The following is a 27,325-nucleotide window of genomic DNA, read 5'->3' as shown; positions in this document are numbered from 1 at the left end:
GCATAACAATTCGATGGACAACTGCGTGAATGCAAAACAATACATGCACGCATACACATGCATTGCACACACATACACACACACACACGCTTGGCAGCCACCTACAGCAGTGCAGCGTGTTTCGGGTATGAAGCACTGCGCAAATTATTGAAGGAAGTCGTGAGGGCTGCCAATGGAGTGAGTGAGAGAAGGATTACGAATTGGCAAAATGTAGGCAACTGCAATTTAACTGCAGTGTGGCTGGGATCAGTATACAACAGAAGCTTACTGCAGGCAGAAAATAATTGATGAAAACTTATAACTGGACCCTGGGATTATGGATATTGTATGAAAACACATTTTAAATATTTTAAAGTTTCGGCACTTCAGAAAAGTAATTTTCTACGATTGCAGAGTTAGAGTTCAAGGCGGTTTTCTACACGATAATAGTCTAATCTTAGATGACCATATTTGTCACGACAAAATCCGGGTCAGTCATCAGGTTTAGTCATCGATTTTTTTCATATTATAATTCACTGAAAATCGCGACAAATGAGAGAGCCACACAATTTTATTCAATTCATTGTTTTTTTTTTTTTTATTTCAAAGCCCGGGACGCTTAACTCAGAATCCGGACTGTCCCGGCCAAACCGGTACGAATGGTCAGCTAAGTCTAATCCATCTGTAAACTTAGATAAATCTTGATTATGCAAGGAATCGTTTACTGCGCTCTTACCTGAGATTCAAAAGTCAGAAAAATTGCGCTGGAAGTTCAAGCTACACACAGACAAACTTCATAAGTCGACAGGTGCAACCTTCGTTTAACGAAGTGTCGAACTAAGTGAAGCAAGATGTTGTATAGGTTTTCATTTATAAATCCTACCGATGGAATTGGACTGAACACAGAAAGAACTGGAGAAACGTACCAGATATACTTATATAATAAGAAAAAACGTTAACTTCGGTTGAACCGAAGCTATAATACCCTTCGCAAATATAAAGGTTCCTTACAAGCACTTGATTCCGATCGTTCAATTTGTATGGCAGCTATATGATATAGTTATCTGATCTGAACAGTTTCTGCGGAGAATACATTATTGTCTTCGACAATAACTCATGCCTAATTTCGTGAAGATACCTCGTCAAATTACAGAGTCTTCCATACAATTACTTGCTTCCGATCGTTCAGTTTGTATGGCAGCTATATGCTACAGTGATCCGATATCGACCGTTGCGACAAATGAGCAGTTTCTTAGTGAGAAAAGGACAGATGCAAAATTTCAGATCGATAGTTTCAAAACTGAGGAGCTAGTCGAGTCGAGCTCTAGACGATAAGTATGGAAACCAGGCTATTTTAACAAATTTTCATAAGGCTGTGCACAAATTTAGACGTACGGCAGTTAAATAAAACTCAATAGAATCTTGTAGCCTAAGGCGAGACGAATGCTTCGCTAAAGTTAACCACTGGAATTACATATTTCTGCAAACTCACGCACTACGAAATTCAAGCTTAACCAAAAACCACCGTACTCTATATAAACAACACGGTTGTGGGGTGAGGAATGCACAATGTCAAACTATCACAGAATTCTACCGAAGTATGAAATACTGCTACATGTCTAAATGCAAATATGAGCTGCAACAACGAACTGGCATACGGACACGAGCTGAGGTTAGCCAGAAATACAAATAATGTGCACGGTTGCGTGATACGAGTGGAGCTAGGGGAAGGGGCAACGAGTTTTTGTGCACGAAATTTTGACAACACGAAAACACAGATACAACAGTGAAGCGGAGCAAAAGAATGCGGAGCACGCGACAGAGAAACGCATAGTGGAAGTACAAGAGAGCGAGGTATGCAACTGTAAGTACACACACGGACTTTTCCAACATTGATTTTTGAAACAGTATAGACGTGGAAGGCACAAGCTTTACACAACAGTGCGTAACGACAAAAATCAGCCGCCTGTGTATGTGTGTGATGCTTAAACGGCAAAGCAGGAAAACTTGCGACTTTGTAAGTTTTTCTATTTTGTCAGCAAGTGGAACACTGCCACGGCCCAAAACTAACGATTGCAGCAAATATTCGACAGACGCTACCGACACACAGCACACACGCTTCATGCCAACAGTCATTCCATCAGCACAAGCAACTTCCTGGCCACCTGCCTGCACGCAGCCATCCATCCAGCCTCGTGTCTCATGCGTTTAGTGCCCATCTGCACTTGAATGAAACTGTTGTGTGCTATTTGTGGAGCTCTTTTTCGAAAACTGAAAACCTCTTGCCAGTTGCCAGTTGCCCGTAGTTTGGGTGAAACTTTGGACTATCTTGTATAACTTGCACTGTTCTTGTTGCTGTTTAATAAAGGGTTGCCGTTGGTGTTGGCGTTTAAATTCGTGAATGTAGTTTGCATGAAAATTTTAAATAAAGCTTTGTGGCAGCTGTGTGTGGTGTGGGAGCCTTCTTACTGCCGCATATACACAGTTCAATGTGTTTGATTGGGTGGTTGGTTGTTGGTTGGCATAAATAAGCTAACTGCTTGGGTTTTACAGATAAATATTTGGGTTGATATGCAAGTGAACGTGGTCTTTGTGTGTGAGTAATACGAGTACGTAGCGAATGAGTCTTACACTGTTGTATTTAAAGAATTTAATTTGGAAATGAATTGTAGCTGTGTCAGTGCGTCAAATTTGTAGTAATGAAACGTAAAGACTCCACAAAGTGGTGGATGATGGTGTGATGGAGGAAAGCAAAAAAAGATTTTATGAACTTTAGGTACCATGTAAACGGAGTGAGCAGTTCGGATAAGGAATATTGCACTAGATTAAGCAGTATATTCGTTGTAAAGGCAGTACGCGCTTGGGCACAGTATTAGCGATGGTCCATCAATAATTTTGAGCGGAAAATTGTAATGCCTATAGAGATTGTCTGTAAGTGTATAACTGAACTAAAAAAATACTTTCTGCTCGACATAGAAAAGTTGAATGGAGAATGCCACTGAGTTCGACAATTAAACTTCCGTAAAGGTGCTTGATAGGGTGGAGCGAAAAAATTATTTTTGAAAAAAATCTTTATAATCTACAAATTTTACCCTCAGGCTAAGCAAAACAAAAAAAATTTCCGCTCCACCCTAGTGCTTAAAGTCTGCGGGATTTACTAGAGATCACAAAAGAGATGCTTGACAACGTAGCTGCGGCTTCTACATGCAGCAAACGCATCAATAGTGGTGACGAGACGTGGGTTTACGAGTACGACGTCGAAACTGTTTAACAATCTAGCAAGTGGCGCACCAAAAATAGCCGAACTCGAAAAAAACAAAATTCGCTGAAGGCTGGAAGCCATCTCAGCCAAGGCTTATAACAAGTTTATGGGCTCAGCAGCCATTTGGAAGGCGATAATAAAGATTTGTATTAAAATACCTGAATTTTTTTATTTTATTTTATTTAATTTTAATTTTAATTTTTTTTTTTTTTTTTTTTTGTGTCCGGATCAAATTTGATCAGATGTATTATATAAACAAGATATTTTTTTTTATTTTTCAAGCAAGTAGGCAGAGCTAAGCAAGTAAGCAGAGCCAGCAAAAAGTTTCTCTGTAGATACATCATCAAATAAAATGTGATATTATACCACGATGAAATAAAAAAAAGTCATCGGTGCATTATGAATTTTACGAAAAAGTTGAAACAAGTAAAAAACTTTTAAAATCTTTACAAAATAATTACAATATGGCATACCAGTTGCCTAATCTTCAAATATAATTCAAAAAATTCAGTATACATAAACCGTTTGAGAATTACAAACTCGGTTCAAAGACAATTAGTGAACTCACCTGGCACTTCTATTTTGTCTGGATCTTCATCATCATCGAAGTCAGAGCAAGAATCATCATCATCATCTAAATCGTCTTTAAAATCAATGGACTTTTTCAAAGAAGCCTGAAAGTAAGAAACAATTATAAGAAAGCGAAGTTAGTGATTTCTAAATGAGTAATGTAACTAAGCTGTTTTAAATATATACAAGAACAGTTCTACTGGCGCCACTTAAAGAAAGACAGAACCAACGATTTAATGCCTTCAAGAAAACAGAGTTCAATGAAAAAAGGCTTAGCCGCATGCTTAAAGAAGTACATAATTTATGGGTACTAAACAAAACTTTTGCTAAGAAAGCCACGAAAAAATGCTAACTTCGGCTACAACGAAGCTTTAATACCGCGCACAAATAAAAAAGTTTCCATACAAAGACTTGATTTTGATCGATCAGTCTGTATGGCAGCTATATGCTATAGTGATCCAAACTGAATAATTTTTGCGGATTGGATTATTGCTTTAGACAATAACTTATACCAAATTTCGTTAAGATATCTCGTTAAATGGAAAAGTTTTCCATACAAGCACTAAATGGCGATCGTTCAGTTTGTATGGCAGCTATATGCTATAGTGGTCTGATATCGATAGTTCCGACAAATTGGCAGCTTCTTGTGTAGAGGAGTAGGTTTGCAAAAATTCAGATGGATATCTCAAAAACTGAGGGAGTAGTTCGCGTATATGCAGGCAGACTGACGGGTATGGCTAAATCGACTAAACTCGTCATGTTGATCATTTATATATTGTATATATATTTATATAAATATTATATAGGGTCACCGACGTTTCCTTCATCGCGTTTTTGCGAGAAATAGCTCACTATTTTTTTTAATACCGAACTCACTCAGCCCATTAAAAGTTTATTAACGGCTTTCATACAATAAAGCAGTCTTTCTTAACGCATTTTGCTTGAACTTTTTGACATAAATTCATGCAATTTTAATTTTGTGGCCCAAACTAGCTTTTAGTGCATTTTCTTAACGCCTGAAACGATAATGCCCTTTGTTGCTTTAACACAAAACACGCCGCAAGAACGCTGAAACTACAACCCCAGACCGCCAGCATAGTTATAGCCAAAGTTAACTCGTTTAAATAGCTGTATAAGCGACGTTGTGTATGCTCGAGCAAATGTTGCCACCTCAAAAATCGATAGCCGTTCAGCGGCGTACACAAAATCGCCGAATTGAAGACATTTGGGCGCGGAAGTGAGTTTCAGTTAGCGAATTCAGGCACACAACACGTAAAGTAGAAAAAATCTAACTATTAAGAACTCACGAAATAACGGCACCTTCAGCAATTTAATACACTTTTTATTAACACCAAATGCAGGATGCACGCTTCACCACGCTGTCACACTGTTACCTTTGGGTGTTCCGTTTTGTTGGCAACCGCAAAGTATTGACGTCTTCACAGTAAGTAACGTACTCATCAACTGGCGCTGTGTCTATGGACGACCGGGTCACACACTCTCGACAAGCTTAGTAAAATTTCATTTTGTAGCACACAATACACTGCGCTACTGTTGTTGGCCTTTATTGTTATTGTAATTGCTATGTGGCACAGGAACAACGGAGGATATCAACGCACACAGCAGCAGTGGCACAAGCGCGCAAAAGCGAGCCAGGAAAGAGTCGTCAAACGAGCGTAACAACCCTTTCGATCGGATATAATACAACAACAGCAAAGAGCCGTTGCACAAAAACAAAGCAAACGTTAAAGCATATAGCACAACAGCGCGTTGGGCGGTGGGTGGCGTTGTGCAGGCAGCAAGCAAGTGCCGGCTATAAAACACCACAGCTGGTATATAATGTGTGAAGAGACGCTTGCCGAACGGGTAGGCGGCGGCTGGTATAGATGAAATATTCAACCGATGGTTAAATGTATGTAGGTGTGTGTGTGTGTGTGTGTGTGTGTGTGTGTGTGTATGGACAGTAGGCTTTTGAATAGCACAAAATAGTTGCAAGCAGCGCGACAGCTACAACAACAGCAAGCTGGGAGGGCACATAGCAGTGCCTCAATTAGTGAGCAATACCCAATATGGGTACATGTACGAACATACTTGTATAACGGCAAACTATGCCAAAATAATACCAACGCCGCCTGCAGGGGTACAAATAAATACACCCCAGCTGCCCACAACCACTAACGAACGCGCTAACAACTGCCATCAGTCGCAATACAAACAATTATTGGAGCTCTGTCGCATTTACAGAGGAGGTGAGGCACAGAACGCCGAGCCCTAGCGCTCGCGCTAAGCGCATACAGCTCCACAGGGAGCTTCTAAAGCAGAACGTTGCCTGCATAAATGCCCAACCACACAAACACGCACCTGCAATCAGCTTGGTAGCAGCCTCCACCACGTCCAGTGTAGTGCTTTCACACCTCAATGAGTCGTATTTCGTAGGCTGAAAAACTATGGTTGCGAACTTTTGCTATAGACTTGAGTTGCAACAAAATTTTGCAAAGTTATTGGCACGATAGTGTAGCGCCTGCAACACCATTCGGTTTCCTCTCTTAACAAATACCTAAAACACAACATAAATCTGTCCGAACCCACGTTTTGCTCATACCAACAGTGCGTTGTTTTTATTTACATGGCTTTTGGCGCAGGTTGCGTGTTTTCTCGAGTAATTTTGAACTAATGTGCTAAAAAATATATACCTGGAGAAGCTGCTATATGGACTTTGCTGACAGATTCATACTACAAAGCAATCGTTCCGTTAGTACTTATGCAAATTCAGCGAGTTAAACTGAAAACCGTAAGCTTCAGCAAGCTATGAATATTCTAGATTATTTTCTAGATTATTTGCTAAAATTTTAGACTGAAGCCTATCAACTGTTCTACTTTTCATTTGGTGTTACTTTTATCTTGTTTGAAAATCTACCCAAAAACTGCTTATTCTTTGTTATTAGTAGCCTCAAATGTCAAAAAAAAACGTTTACATAGCCTCAAAAAAAAACTTACATAACCTCAAAAACAAAACTTATATAACCTCAACAAAAAAAATTTTACATAACCTCAAAAAAAATGTACATAGCCCCAAAAAAAACTTCATAACCTCAAAACAAAACTAACATAACCTCAAAACCAACCAACAAAAAAAAACTTACATAACCTTTTAAAAAAACTTACATAATCTCAAAACAAAACAAAAAAAACTGACTTAACCTCAAAAAAGTTTTACCTAGCCTCAAACAAAAAAAACGTACATAACCTCAAAAGAAACTTACATAACCTCAAAAAAAATTTACCTAACCTCAAAAAAAACTTGCATAACCTCAATAAAAAATCTATTTCTAAATGTTAATTTTTTTTTTTAATCTACATGTATACATATGTATTTTTCCACATAATTAAGAGCATTGAAAAAATCCATTTTGAAAATTTTCGAAGATCCATCCGCTCCGCTACTAGTGAGATTATAACCTATCACAAATAGCAAATAATGCCATAAAGTCATTGCAATGATTGAAAAAAATAAAAAAGGACTACTGAAGGATTTCACTATCTTGACCGATAAGCATACAAATACAAAACTAAGAACGAACGACCTTCAAAAAGCAAGCAGCAAACTAAACAATGAGAGTACACGCTGCACACATGAATGGCAAAAAAAAAACCAGAAAAATCTAAATTAAATCAAAACAAAAAAAAACTGTTAGAATCACAAAAGCAGCGCAGCTGCAGTCGCGCCACCAAATTTACCGTGTCCTATATACAAATGCGCCATTAACTATGCACACATACATATGCATACCGCACACATACAAAGTGTGTTGCATGAAAATAAAAAAGGATAATTTCCAGGATACGCATGCATATTTTCCACAATTTCGCTTACAGCAAATACGAAAATAAAAATAAAAACAGAAAACGCCGATAAAGCACGAGCATGTACATGGCTGCCTTGGGCGCAACGAAAAAAAAATTACGAAAAAACGACACAAAACGAGGCGAAAAATGTAGCACATTCTTGGTAAAAAAGTGCGAGCAAAACAAAAACGGAAAAAATCAACACATGTTCACAACTTCAAATTGTACACTGTGAAAAAATGCAAAGCATAAGAAAATACATAGAAAAAATCTTATGAACAAGGATATACACACACATTTTGTGTGCAAGCGCCAACGCATTGAAAATATATAGCGCCATGTATTCGCAGCTTGTGCGCCTGATGAGGGTGGTGCGCACGCGCATGCGCTGTCAAACTGACGTGTTGTTGCAGAAGCTTGCACACATGACATTGTACATATATGCGGAAATAGCAACCTGCAGAGCTAAGCAGCAAGCTCGTGTAGCTCGTTAGGGAGGTTTGAAAGCGTGCGTACATACATGCATACATGCACACACCCACTATATGGTATACATACATACATATGTATTTTAGATGGAGACACATTCCAGATATGTATGCACCTTTGGCGCTCACAACGCTTTAGCATGATTGTAATTACGCTTAACAAATCAAGCTGGTGACTTAAATAAGAAACACGATTTTTTGGAATATTAATTATAATTAACAAAAGCGCTTGAAAAAATAAAAATAACAACCATAACATTTTGTTTATATAAAGGGGAATTTCCAGCGCCTAGTGTTGCCAGAAATTCATAAATAAAAATCCGCTAAACAAAAATATTTCAAAAGCAATTTTCAGCTTCTTGCAAACAGCAGCACAAAACCTATTAATTGTGTCATAAGCAAAAATATCCATAAAAATTAATAATAAACGAGCTTCCTAACCTAACTTCTAGACCTTACATTCTTAATATTGAGTTAACAAGCCTTAGTTTTCTCAATTTAAATAAAGAATATCTTAAAAACCTACTATTTTTCGATATATTTTTTTGTTTTTTAATTCAGAACAATTAAATACTCTAAACTATATTTTCTAAATACGGTTTTCTGAGACCTGTTTACTTTTTAAAACACTATAATAAACAATTTAGATTGCTTCAAGAAACTATCTTGCTTATGTTGTTTTGTTGCGACAGATAACATCTTTTACGTAATTTGTAGAAATTCTGCCGAGGTGACAGTCTTTAAACGCATAAAATTCCGGGTTCTATAAATTTTTCGAAATTTCTTTAAGAAAAGCCTGATTTTGAATTAACAAAAATACCCAAAAATTACTTGCAAATTCTCACTACGCAACCCTGCATGAATTCGCAAAACGACATACAAAACAGCTGTTCAGCAAGCCACTCGTTCGCATGTGTCAAAAAGAGATGACCATACCACGTTACTGCTTACCTGTAGAAAAACAGCAATAACATAAGAAAACACGAGAGGAATAGCGCAATGAATGGCTTAAGAACAAAACACACGAAAAGAACAAACGCAGATAAGCGACTGGATGAAACGACGACATAGCAACGTGCAAAGAGGAAAAAACAAAAACGAATGTCTTTACAAAAGCAATGCAAAATACTCATTGTAATAGTTGATTTTCAACTTACAAAATTTCATGAAATCGACACATTATAAACACGTTAAAGAACAAATTTACGCCAACGCTTTGCTTATGCACACAATACAAACAATGAAAAATTATGCAAAACATGCGAAAGCACAAAACACCAGCGAGCATTCAGCATTTCACTACATGAAAAAAATTACGAAATAATCAGCAGGCGCTGCTTTCAAGCGACAAACAAATTTGCTAGATCTCATGATTTGCATAAATCTTGACAAGCGTTCGCCAACAAATTAACAACACGGAATTGGCACAAAAGTTAGGGCACTACCAGTAACACCATTCATTGAGTCGTAATAACGCGTTGACTTGGTTTGGTTGATTGGCTGCCTTGGCAGCGCAGCACCCGCTGCAGAATAGAACAGCGTGTGCTTGGCGATTAACATTTTTTAAGCACAACTACAACTAGCCTGCAAGCAAATAACACTTCTACTTACCATTTTCGGTTAATATGCGATTTCGCCGGACACGTTTATATGCACAAAACTATTATAATACACTTTTTTCACAACACGATCCGGAAATTATATTCGTAAACGAGGCAACGCACAATTCACACGCTTCGCATAAATTTTTTTATTCCGTACCTGACGAGATTCCGAAATCAACTGAGCCACAGAGTTGCCGAGCACTGACATTGCCTTTGCACACGTGTTGCCACTTGGAGCAATAATGCATTCCACACGTTCTTGACTGGTGTAAATCTAAACTAACTTTACAGTTAAATACGTATATTTCGATTTATTTTTGAAAGACGATGTTCTATTTACAAGCTGTTCTCGTTTTTGGTAAAACACACTTCCATTTTTACTTTTCATAGTTTAGTTATTACGCATATCTGTTAGCTTATACGCATTTTCTTAAAATTTCATACGCTCACACGCTGCTTACCGCCCATACAATCCACTTTGTGGCACACATGCATTTTATTTACTGTCCACACATTTTTCCGCCCGGAAAAGGAAAAGCGCACATTTGTTTATATATTTCAAAGCTGCACATACGATAAAGTTCGCTTTAGCGCAGAAATTATAAATAAGAGCATGTGAAAAGTGCAGCCTTGACCGCTGTAAAGTGTCTTTTAGTTAAATAAAGCTAATGTAGTTGCACAACCACCTGCAACAGCTACTACCTCTCAGCTGACATTATAGCATAAACATTTCAAGAGCTCAAGCACTTGGTGATTTGCTACAACTGTAGTATTCTCAAAATGCATGTGTTTTTCTAACCTTCCTTGTCCTGTCGATAATAATGAGAGAACGTTCACACGACAGTCGGTTCTACATAACCGAAACGTACCCGGTAGTTTATGCGTCGAAGAACTGTCAACTCGACAGCATTACTGCAAATTACTTGAGGCATGTTTTCTTTCACTACAATAACAACAATAGCGCCACAACTAGCTGGTGAACAGCAATTATTAAGGCTGTAGGTGGTTATGCCGGCAACTACCGGTATTTCGGAATGCTTTTTAAACCAGAACTTTTACACTATTGCCCTTGTTTAAGTAAAACACGCGTAATAGCCACACAAATTGTAGTAATCTTTATTTTTTATGCACACATGATAACATTAAGCACAAGAAATTGTTTGAATTTTGCTAGTGTACATTTACATATACCTTTTGTATAGTATTTTACTTTTCACAACACAAAAACATTTTATCTCATTAAAATGCATCACTAGAAAGTACAGCAAAATGCGAGAACTTGCATGCTTCAGCACGCACAAGTTTTACTGCTTTTGTTTTGCTTTGATTTTTCTACATATTTTGCTGAAGCTCGTTAAATGCTGATAAATTGCATATTTTTTTGTTTTATTTTTTGGTTAAATACACAACTATTATACATACATTTGTTTATTAATTATGTGGGCAAGTTATGCATACAAATACAATTACATAATTAATCAATACTTATGTAAACAAATTGTTATTTCTTTGCATACGTTAGTAATTAAAGGAACTCAAGAAGAAAAATTATTAGAAAAAATTAGTTGTACTGCATTCACTAAAATTTTACAAATTACATCACTTAAATTATTATTAATAATAGCTATTTGTTCTCTATTTTCATACATTTACAAATATGTCAGCTGCTATATGGTAAATTTCTTGTATAATATTAATAATTGTTTAAAAGTAATTTCTTTATTGTAAATGATTATGTGTAATGCTAAAATAATTAGCTTTGTATACGCACGATTACACAAATACACCTATACATATACAGCAATAAGTAGAAGAACATGCGAGAAGACAATTGTTGCAAAAAACAAAAAAAATATGTTCAATATTTTGGAGTCACAGCTCGCTTACTCGCTTTCTAAGTTAAACAGTTGCTTTGTATAAAAATGAATACGTTAACTTTGCTTAGAATGTTATTTTGTGGCTTGTCCAGCAGCGCGTAAATCAAATCTACTCGTATAACAGAAGACGCTTGAAATGCATACAGGTTAATTGAAAGTTAATCGTCACTTAATTCATTCACAAATTGTTAGCTAATTGTGCCGTACAATGTATGTAGGTATGTATAAGTATAATAATCACAAACTCAATTTGTACAAACTTAATTGAATTGCGCAGCGTAGCAGCTAACGAAAATTTCGCGTGTGGCGTATGCCGCCTGGCCACTTAGAATATTTTTTTTACTAATTTACGCGCTATTCTGGCTATTAACTGCTTTTGACTGCTGCTAAAATTCAACTTGTTTGCAGATCTATCTAAATTTTACCATTATTAGTGGCTAATGGCTGCCGGTGGACTGTGGCTGACGGTTTGGCGCCAGCGTTGTTGGCCTCATTTGCACAAATTTGACTAAAGTCGTGTTCAGCATTTGGTGTTACCGGTGAGAGATTATTATTTTTCGATTGCCTGAGTTTTTTCGGTGCTGCATCCTGCTTTGGTTTGGGTGTTGAGAAAACCTGAGGAATGTGAAAAAAGTCAGGTTTGTGTTTAGAAAGCAAGAAAGTTGCGTTATTTCTACTTACTTTTAATGCACCTTTTACCATCAAAAAGAACCAATACAGTTGAGGTAGGAAGAGTATCATAATACTAATAATGCAACCTCGTGGTAAAGTGGTCAATGCCTGTAAGGAATAGAAAAGAGTAAAGCACAAAAATTATAACGAGAACATTTTCCAATAGCCATACAAGTAGGCTAGGAGAGATCAATTTGTTAACCAAAAATAGCTAAGGGCAAACGCTTACAACAAAAAAAAAGCTACTGTAGTATGTCGCATTTTGCTAAATTTTGAAAGAAGCGGCTACTCATCAACTGAGAAAAAACCCACTGATGTGAGAAAAGTACTTTAGTATTCAAAATAAGTTACATCGCCGAGCAGTGAGAAAAGGTTTAGACATTATCAAAAATTTATTTATTTGTACGCTGCGTTCAACTTATCTGACTTTAACTTAACTAATTTTAACTGTAAACACGAAAATCGCTAACTTATAGTGGCGACAGCAAACCGTTGTTAAAAACCATGCATAAGCGCATGATAGTACCGCTATGTGTTTTCAACATAACCTCATACTGCAATTCGACAAGATATCAATTAACGCTAAACTTACTGTATTTAATGCAAAATCAAAATAAAAAATACAAAAAAAATTAAAAAATAAAAAAGTAGGCGCTTGCCGACTCTGCTTACCTGCCAGAAGCTCACATTTATAGCCAAACTATAACGGTACATGACATAAGGCCACATAACAACACGAAACACAAAGAAGGAACCCAACATTAGCAGACCGTTTATGATGTATGCGCGCGAGTCCTTCAAACGCATGGTGCTCAGTATGCTGCGCATCGACACAAATGGTGTGGAGAACTCCATCATGAACATGTAACTGTAAATGCAATGGCCACCGCCGCGTATGTACTAAATGAGAGAAAATATTACATATTTAATAAAAAAGTCTGCACTATTTAAGCATAACACACGCACCGTTACGACCAGCAGGCCGAAAGTGCCAATGAAAACATGATGTATCATCATCACCGGATGCGTGATCACATATTTGATGAAATCCCATTTGCCATCCTTCGGTATTTGCACGCATTCGCCATCGTAATCGTAAATATCATCGTTTTCGCGTTGCTGCGCTGACACACGTACCGGTGACTCATCACCGCTGTCACCAGCAGCACTTGACACACCGTTGCTGTTGTGCTTTAGTGCTGCGCCATTGACGATATTGACGCCATTCGACGAATTTGCAGCTGTGGCGGCTGCATTCAAACGCATCAGCTTCAATTTGTCAGCGATTTTTTGTGTGTGCACTTTGTACATTGACCAAATGTCGTACATAAAGTAAGCGGTGCCAAACCAGCCATATGCCTCCATTAGAAAATGTGAGGCATACACGAACGATTTGCTGCAGGTGGACTTACATACGATGAAACCGACCAGAAAGGAGAATGTGGCCTGTATGGCGGAAACGATTCTGCAAGCGAAAAGTTAGACAAAATATGAGTAAATTACTACGCTCGTTTAGCAAGCAGCGCTGCAATTCTCCAACACAATAACAATTTTTATATATTACGAGTATATGCTGAGAAAAGGTATATTACTGAAACTGAAAGAGATATTCCGCTAGAAAGTTTACTCAACTAGAATGAACTACTCTCTACATAATATCCAAGTTTCGTAGTTAAGACTTTGGTGTCTTTATTGGTCTACCGAGCTGAGGCTAGTCTGAAATTATAATTGTGAGGTAGGAGATCGCCAACGGAGAGAATAGACTTTATTTTCAAAAATAAATAACAGTATCAAAGACACAGCACTCTGTGTGTGCGAAGCAAGCACCGGAGCAGGATTCTTGCGCGATCATTCTCATATAGGAGGCGTATCCACGATTATACAGATATTCTAGGTAGGGAAAGTCAAACGGGTACCGAGGAAAAATAGTAAAAATCATAATAAACCGCGTTCATACAAATATGGAATGTAATTAGGAGCACCGAGAACTGCGACTATTGCTTAATACCTATTATTACAAGCCCAAAGTTTAGCCAAATGCCGCTTAAGACACTGTTAAGTATAGGTACACATAAGTCGTTATGACGCTAAGACCTTCAAGCCAGCAAATAGCTCGAGCAAGCACACAATTAAGGGAAAAAAAACATATTCCCCCAAAATGGCAACGCCGCACTTATACAGCCAATGTGTAGACTCTCAAATTTTGTTTTTAGCATTTGGACCACTCAAAGCACAACTCGAATTTTGTCACTTTCAAATAAAATTTTTCGTAGATTAAACGTTTTCCATTTCGGAAAAAATATTTTTAAAAAAATTTAAGAAAAACGTACTAAATCCTCATATTACGTGTACATATCACATATTAAATGTTACGGTCTCCAATGTACGAATATCAGTAACTCAGCAATATGAATTTCGGAAATTTCGGTAATACCAACTGTTATCGCTACTTAACGTCGCAAGTTTTGGCAGCTTCACGTTGCGGCAACTATTATGGCCCAGATCTCTTTACAAACAAAAACCAGCCAACCTTTAATAAATATCAAGCGCAACAGGATCGTTTACGCGTGAAACAACAACAAGCGGAACAAGACTACTTATGCCCCTCCAACTATAGCGCCTTCATCAACAGTATCAACAGTAATGTCATGCCTGAAGCCGCCAATCAGGCCATACGTTTGAACCAGCAAATGGGTTTGCAACAGCTGGGTCGCAACAATGTACCTTGTCGCACCGATTGCAATGAGATCACCGACAGTTTGTGGTCTGCCGCCAAGAAGTCGAGTATCTACGTGCCGGATACAGCTACTACGTGGTACGAGTGCCAGCGTGAGCAGAACATGGGCGCGAAATTGAGTGAGAAATGCAAAATGTTTGGCATCTCGACACGTGAGTCGTACCAACCGCATGAGGATTTGCAGTTGGCACGACCCATACGAGATGGTGAGCAGCGACTCATGGACCCGAAGAGCTTTAAGCACATCTCACCAGAGTTTCTCAGTTTATTGGAAGAGCACGAGCAGGCTATGTTGGCTCGAAATCCATTGTATGGCGTCGATACACAAGGCGAGCGCGCACCATTTTGCGACGTACCACGCGAACGGCTACAGAAACGGCATAAGAGTTATTCGACAACTACGGCAACAACGGATAATCGCAGGACTAGGTCACGGCAAAGCAGATCTAAGTCAAGATCACAGCAGCATGAACGGCGCGGACTCATACAGACCATTAGCGACACATGCTTCTCGGACGCACCAAAAACACCCACAAATAGGAATTCAAGTGTGAGGCAAAGTAAACACAATGAACGTATAGCTGGCGGGGAGGATGGAGAGTTTAGCAAAAAAAAAACTTCAACGAAACGTCACGCATAAAAATACGGTCATATATCAAAGACGATGCGTGTAGTGGAGGCATATTTCAACCGAAGGAAAACTATGAATTGGCAGCTGCGCTGAGTGCAGATTATGGATCCAAATCGGGAGTATCAGTTTGCGGAAGCATGTTGAACACGGAATACCGCAGGGTCACAGCGGAGCTCACGAAAAAAGTGCAAAAGAAAGAGAGTGTCATAAGCAAACGAAAGAGTAAAGAGGAAAAGGTAGCTAGAACGCATAAGAAATGCGAGAATAAAGAAAATAATAAGGAAAGGTCAGAAATCAAGCACAACAATCGGCATACGCATTCCTCGGCGCTGAAAGAGCTTTACGGCAAAATGACAGCGGACAAACAGCACGAGCGCAAACGAACAAAAAATGCGAATGAATTGGAATTAATTTGGCATAAAAGCGATATAACACGCATGCGAGACTCCGAAATTAGCCTGCAAATGGAGAATATGCGTAAATACGCGGAGACGGAAACGCGCGGCATAGTTGATAGAAAAACAAAGTTAGGTTTTGTAGAGCTGGAAAGGCTTGAAGACATCGATAGACAACGAGAACTCACACAGCTGACATATTTACGCGCCAAAGCTGGTAGAGATGTGCCGCAGAACGATGTAATGGACAAGCAGGTTACGCTAGATTTTTCCTCTGAAGTGGATGACCTCGCACAAATCTCTACTGAGATGAAAAATCTGAAAATAAAGAGTGAACGGTCATTAAAGACACCACTGCGCGTGAGAAGCAAGCACACGTACAAAGCGACAAACGAAGTTTGCCAACACACACTTTCTCACATGGAAGTTGAACTGGATAATGGCCAAGCAGCAGAGCAGGCACCAGTTGCGTTCCATGTAGAGAAAGTGAAGTCTAAGATATATAAAAAGGAAGGATTTGCTGCATCAATTAAACCACGTGATTCCTTGGAGCATATATATTTGGCAAAGAAACGTAGAAACACACTACAAAGGTCGCATGCGCAACGGAAAAAGTTCGAGCGCAAGCATGAAAATCAAACCGAAGCGAAAGAAAACGTGACAAAACAAAGTAAATATTGGGAAAAATTGCATAGTGCCGTTTCAGACAGGGACGCAAAAGAGTCTCATACCAGTTTATTGTGGGCGAGGGGACGACGAGGAAAGACGAAGGGACCGTGCCACTCGTGTTCGGGTGGCACGCTTTGTGTTCTTGTTCGTAACAGCTCGCTGCTACCCTTTTCAGCATTCCTTTTCACTTTCAAATCCTTTGAATGGTTGCAAGAGCGCTCGGTTTCAAATGAATTCGATCGCAAATTTGAGTTCTGTTATCTATTTTTGTATGTAATATGCAAATATGTATGCATAGAATAATAGAAATATTATGACAAATTGTAAATAAGGAGAAAATTAATATATAGATTATGGAGTAAAGAAATTATGAATTTTTAATACGCAGTAAAGAAATTATGAGTTTTTAATACTTAAAGATTAGGAAATTGCTATTATAAATTTGGCCTTGAAAATATTAGTTGCGGATATTCAATACATTCTTGTGGATTAGGGAATTCCCGTCTTTAGTATTTTTTTGAAACTATTTAGCGGGTAGGTACTTGTATTATGCATATTGTTCTACCATATTCATGGTAATTCATTGCAAGCAAAATGTGTGACCATCATCTCAACATACAAATGAAATACGCAGCATGCAGTGTTGCGCGGTGTTGCGCAGTCGAACCGCACAAATATTTACGAACATTTTGTGAAAAGGAATGCAGAAAAACTAGACTCGAGTTGCTGGACTCTTTTTGACCGTGTGAATGCCCAGAGCGACACCAAAAGAAAATTTGAAAAAGATCAGACTCTTTTGCATCCCTGTCTGAAACGGCACATACATCGCTTTCCAAATTATGTGACGAGAAGAGAGTTTATGAAAAACGCAGCGTCCACTCGTATACGAGCGCTAGATCTATAGAGTCGTGTAGCAATGTAACAAAAAATACCAAAACGAAAACGAAGCGCAGCGCAAGCGTCAAAGTGCCGAAAAGTAATTGTAAACACTATAGAAATAAAAATTTGCCGCAAAGACGACGTAAAGCTACGAGCAAATATCGTACCAATTCACGCGTTTGTCACTCGGAACTTTACGTGCTATCTGCGCAAAATTCGCTAGAGCTCTTAAGACAGCGTCAGAGAAGTGATAAACGTCTGCCGGTCCACACTGCCACAAATTCTTGCGTAAAATTTAGCGGAATGTTAAACTCAAGAGCGAAACCGAAAACCGATCGATCTACGTGTACAACAGTGAGCAAAACGTCCCTAAATCAAATGGCTGATGATGTGCCCTCAACAAGTAAGGCCGCCGTCAAGTCATGCGCGCTCGTACAAGACTTCAAAACCACTTACTCAAATTCGGACAACGAAACGCGCTGTGAGCCGAGCACATCGTCACTGGAGGATATGTTGATGCACATCAAAACTCAACTAAAGCAGCGTCATAACAAAAAACATGCTATTTCCGACAAACCCAGCAACAGTTGTACGCAGCAAATACGACTGCCGCAACAAAACGCAAAAGAAGCGGGAAAATCAAATAAAGCAAAGAGGCAAACAACTTCCAGAAAACGCATTGTTAAGCCAGAACTGCCAGCCGCGAAAAAGGCTAGCAAAACACGAAAGCGCCATAAGCGCAGACCGCTGGCAGCAGATTCTGTATGCATACCGCTCGTGAGGAACAACGCATACATACTCGGTCAGCAAAATCGCTGCAACGAAATCGCATACGCAATCGGCGCGCATTCGCTATACATAAAATCCATGGAAAACCTAACGCCGCCAACGACACAACCGCACTCTAGACGAAGACGCAAACTGAAGAGAAAATCGTTAAATGTTGTGCAAGAGTCAGAAGCTTAACTCACTGAGAGTAATGTGAGTCCTTTCTGTCTTAGCTCTTAAGGAATTGTAGGCTTGGCATGTGAGCGTAGCTTGTAGAAGTGTGTGCTGTTTTTATATTTGAGCTACAACTATAGAACCGATGTGTCTTGTGCTGATATGCAATTTACAGCTAACTTGGACTCATTTAAAAATGTACGCTTATGTAATTAAATTGTCCCAATAAATATTCACTGTAAACGAGGCTTTTGGTTATTTAACTCTGATCGATTGCGCTTGGGTTCTACGGCGCTTCCAAGGAGGTGTTTGCTTTATTTACGCTTAAGTTTTGATAAACTGAAGACGAAATTTAGTCGTAACCGTCAAATCTTGTGAGTAGGAACCGACAGAATTTTCTATAATAAACGAGTTTAGCTAGAGCTTTAGAACGTTGCATAGCTATCTCTACTCAGGTCTGGGCATTATACGTAGTTTAGAAGAACTTGTTCGCTTGGAAGTTCTTGCGTTTTCGAAGACTACGAATTTTGAGGAAAACGTGTAGCCGCAGGGAACGCAGCGCTATATTTTCGGAACACACTGAACATATACTTTCGGCGCACAATATCTGTTTTTATCAAACGTTTTGTTCAATATTGTAAATTGTCAAAAATTACAAAAAAGTGAATATTTTTTAAAATACTTTTTTTTTTTATTAAAGAACATTTTTTATATTTTTTGATTATTTTTGCAAAAAAAAACAGTAAATGGTATTAGAAAAATTTCAGTTTGCACAATAGACCGAAACCAGTTCTAGCATGGAAAATGCTTTAAATTCAGGAGAGCAACGAAAACACAGCGGCGAAACAACAGAGGCTTCAAAAAAGTGGAACACCTCAACCGGACTACCACAAAGCACACAGGCTGCGCCACAAGGAAAGCAAACGCCAAACAAGCCCAATCAGGGATGGCGGGCAACAAATGGAAAAAATGTGCGCCAAAATGAAACAGGAAGGCAGCAACTACCACATTTCGTACGCACAGAGATGGAGATATTGAAGCACTTGAGAAGAGTTAACCGCGATTTAAGCATACTACTAAAACCAAAATATAACAGTGTCTCAACGCCACGAGTTAACAAAGCCTATCAATCCGTGCGGCAATGTAGAGAGCAGTCTATAATCAAGGCGGGACAGAGCAGGATCGGCGCAGTCGGTAAGAAAAGCCAAAACGTATTGGCAACGGCAAGCAATGTGAAGTCAAAGAGACCGACGCAACAGCTTAATCCAGCAGCAGGCACCAAAAGAGTGGCGCCAATACAAACGAACCAGAGTTCTACACGCAAGCTGCAGAGTGGCGTTCAAGCGCTACCGCAAAAATTTAGCATGGCAACCCGGAGCAGCGCGCGCACGCTACAACGCCTCATGCTCTATTTTAAGCCGAAACGGAAGCTCGAGCCTACACAGTGTGCGCAAAAGCCAGTGATGAAGGGTAATAATAAGTGTGATGCGGATGTAGCCATTAAATGTAGAACGGAAAACACGCTATGCCGCAAACTCAAGCGCGGTCTACAAGCAACGCGAATTGTCAAAGAAAAAGAGAAAGCGCGACACACTAAAATTACGGCGCAGCCTGAAAAGGACGACGAAGCTTTGAAGCATAAGCTCAGAGAGGAGAAGGTGATAAAGCAGAAAGTAATGGGTAGAGAAAGAGTGCTAAAACAGAAGGTGAAAAGCGAAAAATTGAAGAGAAACGTGAAAGACAAGGAGACACACAAACAACAAGTGATAGCGACAGAGCCACCAAAACCACCAATAGCGAAAGAGATGCAGCCTTCAAGCTCGAGCGTGAAAAACGAACGAACAATTGGCGAAAAGATGTTGGCCATCAGATTGAATTGCTTAAGAACCGAAGCAAACTCATTGCAAAATGAAGTTGAGCATAAAAGCACGTTAATTGTAAACAAAAAGCAACTTTTTTCGAGAACGCCTGATGTGCTCGCGTCTAATGCAGAGTGTGCGCTGCAAGAACAGAAAGCAGTGCGAGAAATAGAAAGCACGATTTCGCACGGGAGGTTCGGTAGTTGTTTGCCGTTTTTGAAAGGTCGTAAAAAGGCGCCAATGCGAGTGACCACATTGGAAGAAAGAGCGCCCAGTGAAACAGAGTTGCAAAAGTTGTACAAGAAGCCAAAATTTAGATATGCCACAGCAAATATGGACCACTTACCAAGTAGCAGTCATATAAATATGAAATACGTGGAAGCAATCAACGCTATAAGGCGACACAATCGGAACATTTATAAAGATCCACATGCAACGCCGAGCACATCATCGCTGGAGGAGTACTTTCACGTGCTCTCCGAGCGCATGGCGCGCGAACAAAAGGAAGCGGATGAGCGCAAGCCAAGGCGCAGAGGTCGACGCGGCACGAGTAATTATAATTTACAGCACAGAAGAACGCGTCCACTAATAAAATGAGTATACAATCATGATTGATATGTTAGTAAAGTGGATTTTTAAAAGCGCTTAAGACGCAACGCGGCGCTGAATCAATTGGTATTGGAGAGTTTAGCAAGTAGAAATTTTTATTTTAATTCCACACGCTACGGTAGCATTTCAGTTATCATGCATTGTCATCACCAGCAAGTGTCTTGTCTAATACTTTTTCACATTAAAATTTATTTTTAATAAAATTTCTGTGCAAATATGTTTACAAAAACAATTTTCTAAAATTTCAACAAAACTTCGAGCCAACTCAAACCAAACTTAGCATGTAAAGGTGGCAAAAATATTCGTAAAACTAGTGCACTGGTCCGCGGAAAGCCTGCGTGCTTACGTGTAGTACAATATGCCCTCGACCTCTAAACATTATGACGCGAAACGCAAGTTGGAGCCAAGGCGCGCTGAAGCGCATAGCACACCCAAGCAGAAGGAGGTGCGCGAACTGTGGTTCAACCCGCATGCGTCCGACATTTGCGAATCGGGTATGAACATATGTCTGTGTGACTGCGATTGTCACATTTGGCAGGACGGAAATGAAAACGCGGGCAAAAGTGAGTTCGGAAGAGGAAGAAACAAACAAAGGCTTTTCGTGCTTTAAAAAATCATGCGCCAAACGTTCGCGTAGCAAACAAAGCGAGGAAAAAGAACAGAAAACACAGAAAAAAGTACATGAACAAAGTGAAAGTCCCAGCCATAATCGCCCTTTTCCACTGAATAGACGATTTAAAACGCGTGAGGAAGCTAAACGCTATCGTGAACTTAAAGCCATTTATACCACAAAACCAAGAAATCCGCAACAATCAGCACGCAACGCTAGACAAAATGAAACTGAAACAAAATATAATGCCAAGAACCCAAATGAACGCAAAGGATGCAGTTTAAAAAAACATGCCGCAAGCTCAAGCGCTGATTCAGTATCTATGGGCGCGCAGAGACAGCATAGATCACGTAAGACTATTGCGCGTAAGGAACCGAAAACCCGACCACATGGAAGCAATGATAGCGGCTATCCACGCGATCGTCCCTATGCTCCCATGTATGCAGACGAAAGAGAGCATATGCAGTTGACACCGAAGGACCACAAAGATGCTGAGGTTGGCTGTTGTGGTATGCGTAAAAAATCGAAAGCTAATAAGCAGCAGCAGGATTATGAAGCCTACACACCAGCGCACTGCACTAACAAACAAACTTCAAGACCCAACCGAGAGCTGGAATGTGCGCCCACAACAGCAGAAGTGGAGCTGCTGGAAATGCTTAGAGCCACTTACACACGTGAGGTGAAACCTGAGCAGGAGAAAAAATCGAAATCCGCATCATCACCAGCTACAACAACACAAGAGAAAACGGGCTGTTGCGGCTCGAACTCTAAAAAGAAACAGCAGCAGTCAGAGACCGATTCATATGAGCATGAGCAATGTTACGTTTGTGATTGCAGTTGTGGAGATGACTATCTTAAAGAATTCGAGCCGCAGCAGACCACAGAATGGATTACACAAAACAGTGACGCCAAGCGTAAGCAATTCAATAAGACGCCAGAATCATTTTGTTCATGCGGTACTTCGTGCGATTCTAAGAACACCCGGGAGATGATCTCGCTGCCAGTGGACGAAGAGTCGCATGCTCTCAGAAAAACAAAATCAGTAGGCACAAGTGCAAAACATAAAAAGGAAATTGATAAGAGCAAATCGGATAGTTCTGTGTACACATCTAAGCGAAAACCGAAAAACATTAAGAGCGCGAAAAATAAGCAGCCGCCAGAAGATAATGATTTCGATAATACGTCGTGTTGCTCTTTCTTATGTCGCAAGAAACAGAAGTTTAAAAGCGATAAACGAGAAACAAAAACGAAGACAGTTAAAAAACGAAAAAACCCCTCCACAGCCGTAAGTTTTTCTACGGCGAAACCACAAAACCGTAAGCGACAAGCCTCAAAACCTATTGAAAACGAAAACAATAGGAATGTGAATGTAAATCGGCGAAAACAACCAGCTTTTCATCCCAAACCTGAGGCAAAAACCAAGCCAACCACAAAACCACCACCATCTTCTACGAAATATAAACCACAACCAGCGGATGACAGAAAGGCGTGGCGTCGAAATCAGCCAGCTTTTCATCCTAAACCTGAGTCGAAAACAAAGCCAGCAGTAAAAACTTCGTCTTCTTCCGTGAACCGCAAGCCAACGCCTGATGACAAGAGAAAAGCTACAGTCAAAGATAAAGTTCGTACGCAAACAAAACCGAAGAAAGCAAAACCCTCATCCAAACAACCAGCAAGAAGTTCATTAAAAAAGGATACCGGTTCTGAAACGTCTTGCTGCCCTTATTTAAGAGCCAAAAATAATAACGAAGATAGCAACATTAAACAAAAAGGTAAGAACCTTAGAACTACGCTAATCACTGCAATTATCAATAATGATCTTGTTACAGCACATAAAACAGACACTAAAAGAAAACCAGCCAAAAAAGTCAAAAGTGACGAAAAAGTTCAAACGAGAAAAGCCAAGAAACTTCAACGGAAACCATCACAAACACGAAGTCAAGAAACAGTTCAAAGGGTGAAGCCAAAACAGTTTGGTGATTCAAAACAACAAGCTTCGAAAGTCGAAAGTCGGGAAAAGCTGAAAAAGAAAACATCAGCCACGTCATGCTGGTTTTGTTTTAGAAAGAATAAAAAAAAAACATCAGCTCAATCTAAAAAGGAACCTTCAAAGGGTGAAAGTGTGGAGAAAGTGTACAGAGAAAGACCAAAAGACGATTCCAAGCAAAAACTCTCAAAGCCTCAAAGTCGAGAAAAATTGAAAAAGGAAAAGTCCAATAAACATCCTAATTCTAAAAAGAAGACTTCAAAGTCCAACAGGACGCTTGAAGAGAAAGCGTCCGAGTCATCTTGTTGGTCCTGTCGTTCAGGTGATAAGAAAGGTAAAGCAAAGAAAGTAAATGAATCTGATGAGCGACTCTCAAAATCCAAAAGTCAGCAAAAACTTCAAAAGGATAAGCCAAACAAATCTACCGGTTCTAAACAGAAACCAGCAAAAGCTAGCAAAAGTCAGGAGAAAATTGAAAGAAAATCCTCACAGGCATCATGTTGGTCCTGTCGTTCTAGTGACAAAGGGAAACCAAAAAAATCGCATCAACCTAACAAAATAAGTACAAGAAGCAAAAGTCAAGACAACAAACCAATTGCCAGGAATGCTTCAAAAGTACATAAGGAGAAGCCAAAGAAAATTGGAGATTCTAAACAAAAACCCTTGAAAGCTAAAAGTCAAGAAAAAGTTCAAAAGCAGTCTTCCGATACGTCGTGTTGGTCTTGTCGTTCAAATAAAGAAAACGATAAGAAGCAACACTCAAGAACCAAGAGCAAAGACAAAACTTTAAAGGAAAAGGATAAAACAAAAAAGTTAGATGAACATAGAAAGACACCTTCAAAGAGTAAAAGTAAAGACAAATTTCAAAAAGAGAAGACAAAGAGGCCCCTAGATTCTAAACAAAAACCTTCAAAAGCAAGAAGCCAAGAAAAAGTTCAAAAGCAGGCTTCGAAAACGTCTTGTTGGTCTTGTCGCTCCAGTGGTGAGAAAAAAAAAGCAAAAAAGTCGGACAAATCTAAAAAGAAACCATCAAGAAGTAACAGTCAGGAGAAAATTCAAAAGGATACGTTAAAGAAGCCTGCTGATTCTAAACATAAACCTTCGAAAGCTAGATCGCAAGAAAACGTTCAAAAACAATCTTCGAAAACGTCTTGTTGGTCTTGTCGCTCCAGTGGTGAAAAAGATAAAGCAAAAAAGTCGGACAAATCTAAAAAGAAACCATCAAAAAGTAACAGTCAGGAGAAAATTCAAAAGGATACGTTAAAGAAGCCTGCTGATTCTAAACATAAACCTTCGAAAGCTAGATCGCAAGAAAACGTTCAAAAACAATCTTCGAAAACGTCTTGTTGGTCTTGTCGCTCCAGTGGTGAAAAAAATAAAGCAAAAAAGTCGGACAAATCTAAAAAGAAATCATCAAAAAGTAACAGTCAGGAGAAAATTCAAAAGGATACGTTAAAGAAGCCTGCTGATTCTAAACATAAACCTTCGAAAGCTATATCGCAAGAAAAAGTTCAAAAGCAGGCTTCGAAAACGTCTTGTTGGTCTTGTCGGTCCAATGGAGAAAAAGATAAAGCAAAGAAACAGGATGAACCAAAAATAAAACCATCAAAAAGTAAAAGTCAAGACAAAGATAAGTCAAAGAAGCTAGCGAATTCTAAACACAAACTTTCGAAAGCTAGATCGCAAGAAAACGTTCAAAAACAATCTTCGAAAACGTCTTGTTGGTCTTGTCGCTCCAGTGGCGAGAAAGATAAAACCAAACAAAAGCCTTCGAAAGCGCGAAGTCAAGAAAAAGTTCAAAAACAGTCATCCAAAACGTCTTGTTGGTCCTGTCGCTCGAGCGGAGAAAAAAAGAAAACCAAGAAGTTTGATGAATCTAAAAAGAAACCAAGAAGCAGTAAAAGTCGGGACAAAATTCAAAGGACTAGCCAGGATAAGGTACCGAACTATAGATTAAGGAAGCTGATCAAGCCCAACGAAAGACCCAAAAAGGCTAAAAGTCAAGAAAAAGTGCAAGCACAAAAATCAGAAACATCATGCTGCTCCACTCGTTCAAAAAGTAAAAAGGATAATTCCACAAAATTTGATGCAACAAGGAAGCCTTCAAGGGGCAAAACTCAGCTTTCAAAAACAAAAAGTCAAGAGCAAGCTCAAAAGAAAACATCTGGTACTTCCTGTTGTTCGTGTTGCTCAAAAAGAACAAGTGGTGACAGGGATACGAAACATAAACACTTGAAAACAAAACCAGAAGAAGAAGTCCAAGAGAAACCAATCAGAAAATACGGTCTGTTTTCTAGAGGACGTAAAAAAGAGAAATCAAAGGGAAAGTCTTCGCCCGGTAGTACTCTACGGGAAGATCAAGGAAAACCGAAAAAGCGAACTAAAGAAGCCGAAAAAACTAAACCCTCTGAATCACCGTTCTGTTCCTGCTGCTCCAGCAGTCATAAACTAAGAAAAGACAAAGACGAGCGGAAATCAGAAGATGAGTGTGCTGTTAAAACTAAGTCAGAAGACATTTCCTACTGCAAAGCGCTTTATCAAGAATTAGAAAACATAATCAAGCAACAAAACCAATGCGCAATAATGATTTCACAAACTAGAATAAACAAGGCCGCAGAAGCGAAGACATCCAAATCATATCTAAAATGTAAGCAAAAGAATCAAGAGCTACAAGTTCAAAAGGGAGACCAAACCAAACAAAATACCAAGGAAAAGCAAGCAAGTAAACAAAAAGTTACGAAACACATACCAAAGCAAAATTCAAAGCAGAGAAGCAGGTCACAAATACGAAGCGAGAAGTCCAACAGCGACACGGACATGGAGAAAGATTATGCGCCAGAATACGTGCTGGGCAAACCACAGCGAACAGGCGCAGTCATCGCTCGAGCGCGTAAGGTGAGGTACAGTCTCTTACCAATTCTCAAGGCACAGCAAAAATATTACAAACGTCTTTACAAAGAATGTAGGCACGAGGTTGCCTTTCAAACTTAACGGACACCACTTCATTTGACATGTGACTATAAAGGACCGGCTTACGAGCTGTCACGTGTGAGATGTAGTTGCAACGTTAACTTGGCCAAGTGTCACATTTGAAGAAGCATAAGGCTCATGTGCACATTTCTGAATATTAAAATTCTAAATTTGTCTGTAAATTTTTTGTAATTAAAACGAACAGTTTTCTATTCTTTATAAACAATCATGTATAAAAAGAGAGTATAAAAAAATAAAGAAAAATGCGAAAAATCAAAATAATTTTAAGTTGAAATCAAGACATAAGGTATGTGAGTGCCTGATGACGTAGGTAGGATGTATGTAAATAATAACAACGATGGTTTATGAGGTTGATTCAGATAAGGAATGTGCAAAAGTCCTGACAAGAAGAAAATATCGAAAAAGTTGCTGGAAACATTGTGTAGCAATTTTAAATGAGCGTGGTAAATGGGGTTGGTACTGGAAGTTCAACAAAAGAAAAAACGTTTACTGCGGTTGCACCGAAGCTATAATACCCTTCACAAATACAGAGGCTCCTTACAAGAACTTGATTCTGATCGTTCACTTTGTATGGCAGCTATATGGTATAGTGGTCCGATATCGGCCGTTCCGACAAATGAGCAGCTTCTTAGTGAGAAAAGGACAGGTGTAAATTTCAGATCGATAGCTTAAAAACTGAGGGACTAGTTTGCATATGTACAGACAGGGTCTCCGACGT

The 27,325-nt window shown here is 39.1% G+C and overlaps 4 protein-coding genes and 1 non-coding gene across 6 annotated transcripts in view; 2 read left to right on the top strand and 3 right to left on the bottom strand.

Annotated features, from left to right (window-relative positions):
- Positions 1 to 9,940, bottom strand: part of sno (strawberry notch) — a 32,742-nt gene extending 22,802 nt beyond the window's left edge. Inside the window, exons 1-2 of one of the 2 annotated variants that reach the window (XM_036359385.2) lie at positions 9,757 to 9,940; positions 3,810 to 3,915 (exon numbers count right to left, since the gene is read on the bottom strand). In XM_036359385.2, coding sequence (XP_036215278.2) covers positions 3,810 to 3,915; positions 9,757 to 9,759 — 109 coding nt within the window. In that variant the 5' untranslated portion in view covers positions 9,760 to 9,940. The remainder of the gene's footprint in view (positions 1 to 3,809; positions 3,916 to 9,756) is intronic. The other variant, XM_014237547.3, reaches the window with a different exon arrangement.
- Positions 8,746 to 8,851, bottom strand: LOC118680334 (small nucleolar RNA snR65). Its single transcript, XR_004975867.1, has one exon. It is a non-coding gene; the product is annotated as a small nucleolar RNA snR65 (small nucleolar RNA).
- Positions 9,941 to 10,841: 901 nt separating the features above from the next.
- LOC106619457 (ceramide synthase) overlaps positions 10,842 to 27,325 on the bottom strand; it is a 40,331-nt gene continuing 23,847 nt past the window's right edge. Inside the window, exons 3-6 of the mRNA XM_014237543.3 lie at positions 13,265 to 13,763; positions 12,971 to 13,198; positions 12,308 to 12,406; positions 10,842 to 12,241 (exon numbers count right to left, since the gene is read on the bottom strand). Coding sequence (XP_014093018.1) covers positions 12,041 to 12,241; positions 12,308 to 12,406; positions 12,971 to 13,198; positions 13,265 to 13,763 — 1,027 coding nt within the window. The 3' untranslated portion in view covers positions 10,842 to 12,040. The remainder of the gene's footprint in view (positions 12,242 to 12,307; positions 12,407 to 12,970; positions 13,199 to 13,264; positions 13,764 to 27,325) is intronic.
- Positions 19,196 to 21,251, top strand: LOC106619455 (uncharacterized). The gene has a single exon (XM_014237540.3). The coding sequence runs from the start codon at positions 19,349 to 19,351 to the stop codon at positions 21,005 to 21,007; it is 1,659 nt and encodes a 552-aa protein (XP_014093015.3). The 5' UTR covers positions 19,196 to 19,348; the 3' UTR covers positions 21,008 to 21,251.
- Positions 21,528 to 26,807, top strand: LOC106619453 (axoneme-associated protein mst101(2)). Its single transcript, XM_070110092.1, has 2 exons — positions 21,528 to 23,401; positions 23,459 to 26,807. The coding sequence occupies exons 1-2, from the start codon at positions 21,565 to 21,567 to the stop codon at positions 26,605 to 26,607; spliced, it is 4,986 nt and encodes a 1,661-aa protein (XP_069966193.1). The 5' UTR covers positions 21,528 to 21,564; the 3' UTR covers positions 26,608 to 26,807.

This window comes from Bactrocera oleae, chromosome 5 (genome assembly GCF_042242935.1).
Source record: "Bactrocera oleae isolate idBacOlea1 chromosome 5, idBacOlea1, whole genome shotgun sequence".
Taxonomy (NCBI): domain Eukaryota; kingdom Metazoa; phylum Arthropoda; class Insecta; order Diptera; family Tephritidae; genus Bactrocera; species Bactrocera oleae.
This window is presented reverse-complemented; position numbering and strand designations above follow the sequence as displayed.

Coding starts and splice junctions, on each gene's coding strand:
- LOC106619455 (XM_014237540.3), top strand. CDS start 19,349: ATGGAAAATGCTTTAAATTCAGGAGAGCAACGAAAACACAGCGGCGAA.
- LOC106619453 (XM_070110092.1), top strand. CDS start 21,565: ATGAAAACGCGGGCAAAAGTGAGTTCGGAAGAGGAAGAAACAAACAAA. Junction 23,402..23,458: donor TAGCAACATTAAACAAAAAG/GTAAGAACCTTA, acceptor ATCTTGTTACAG/CACATAAAACAGACACTAAA.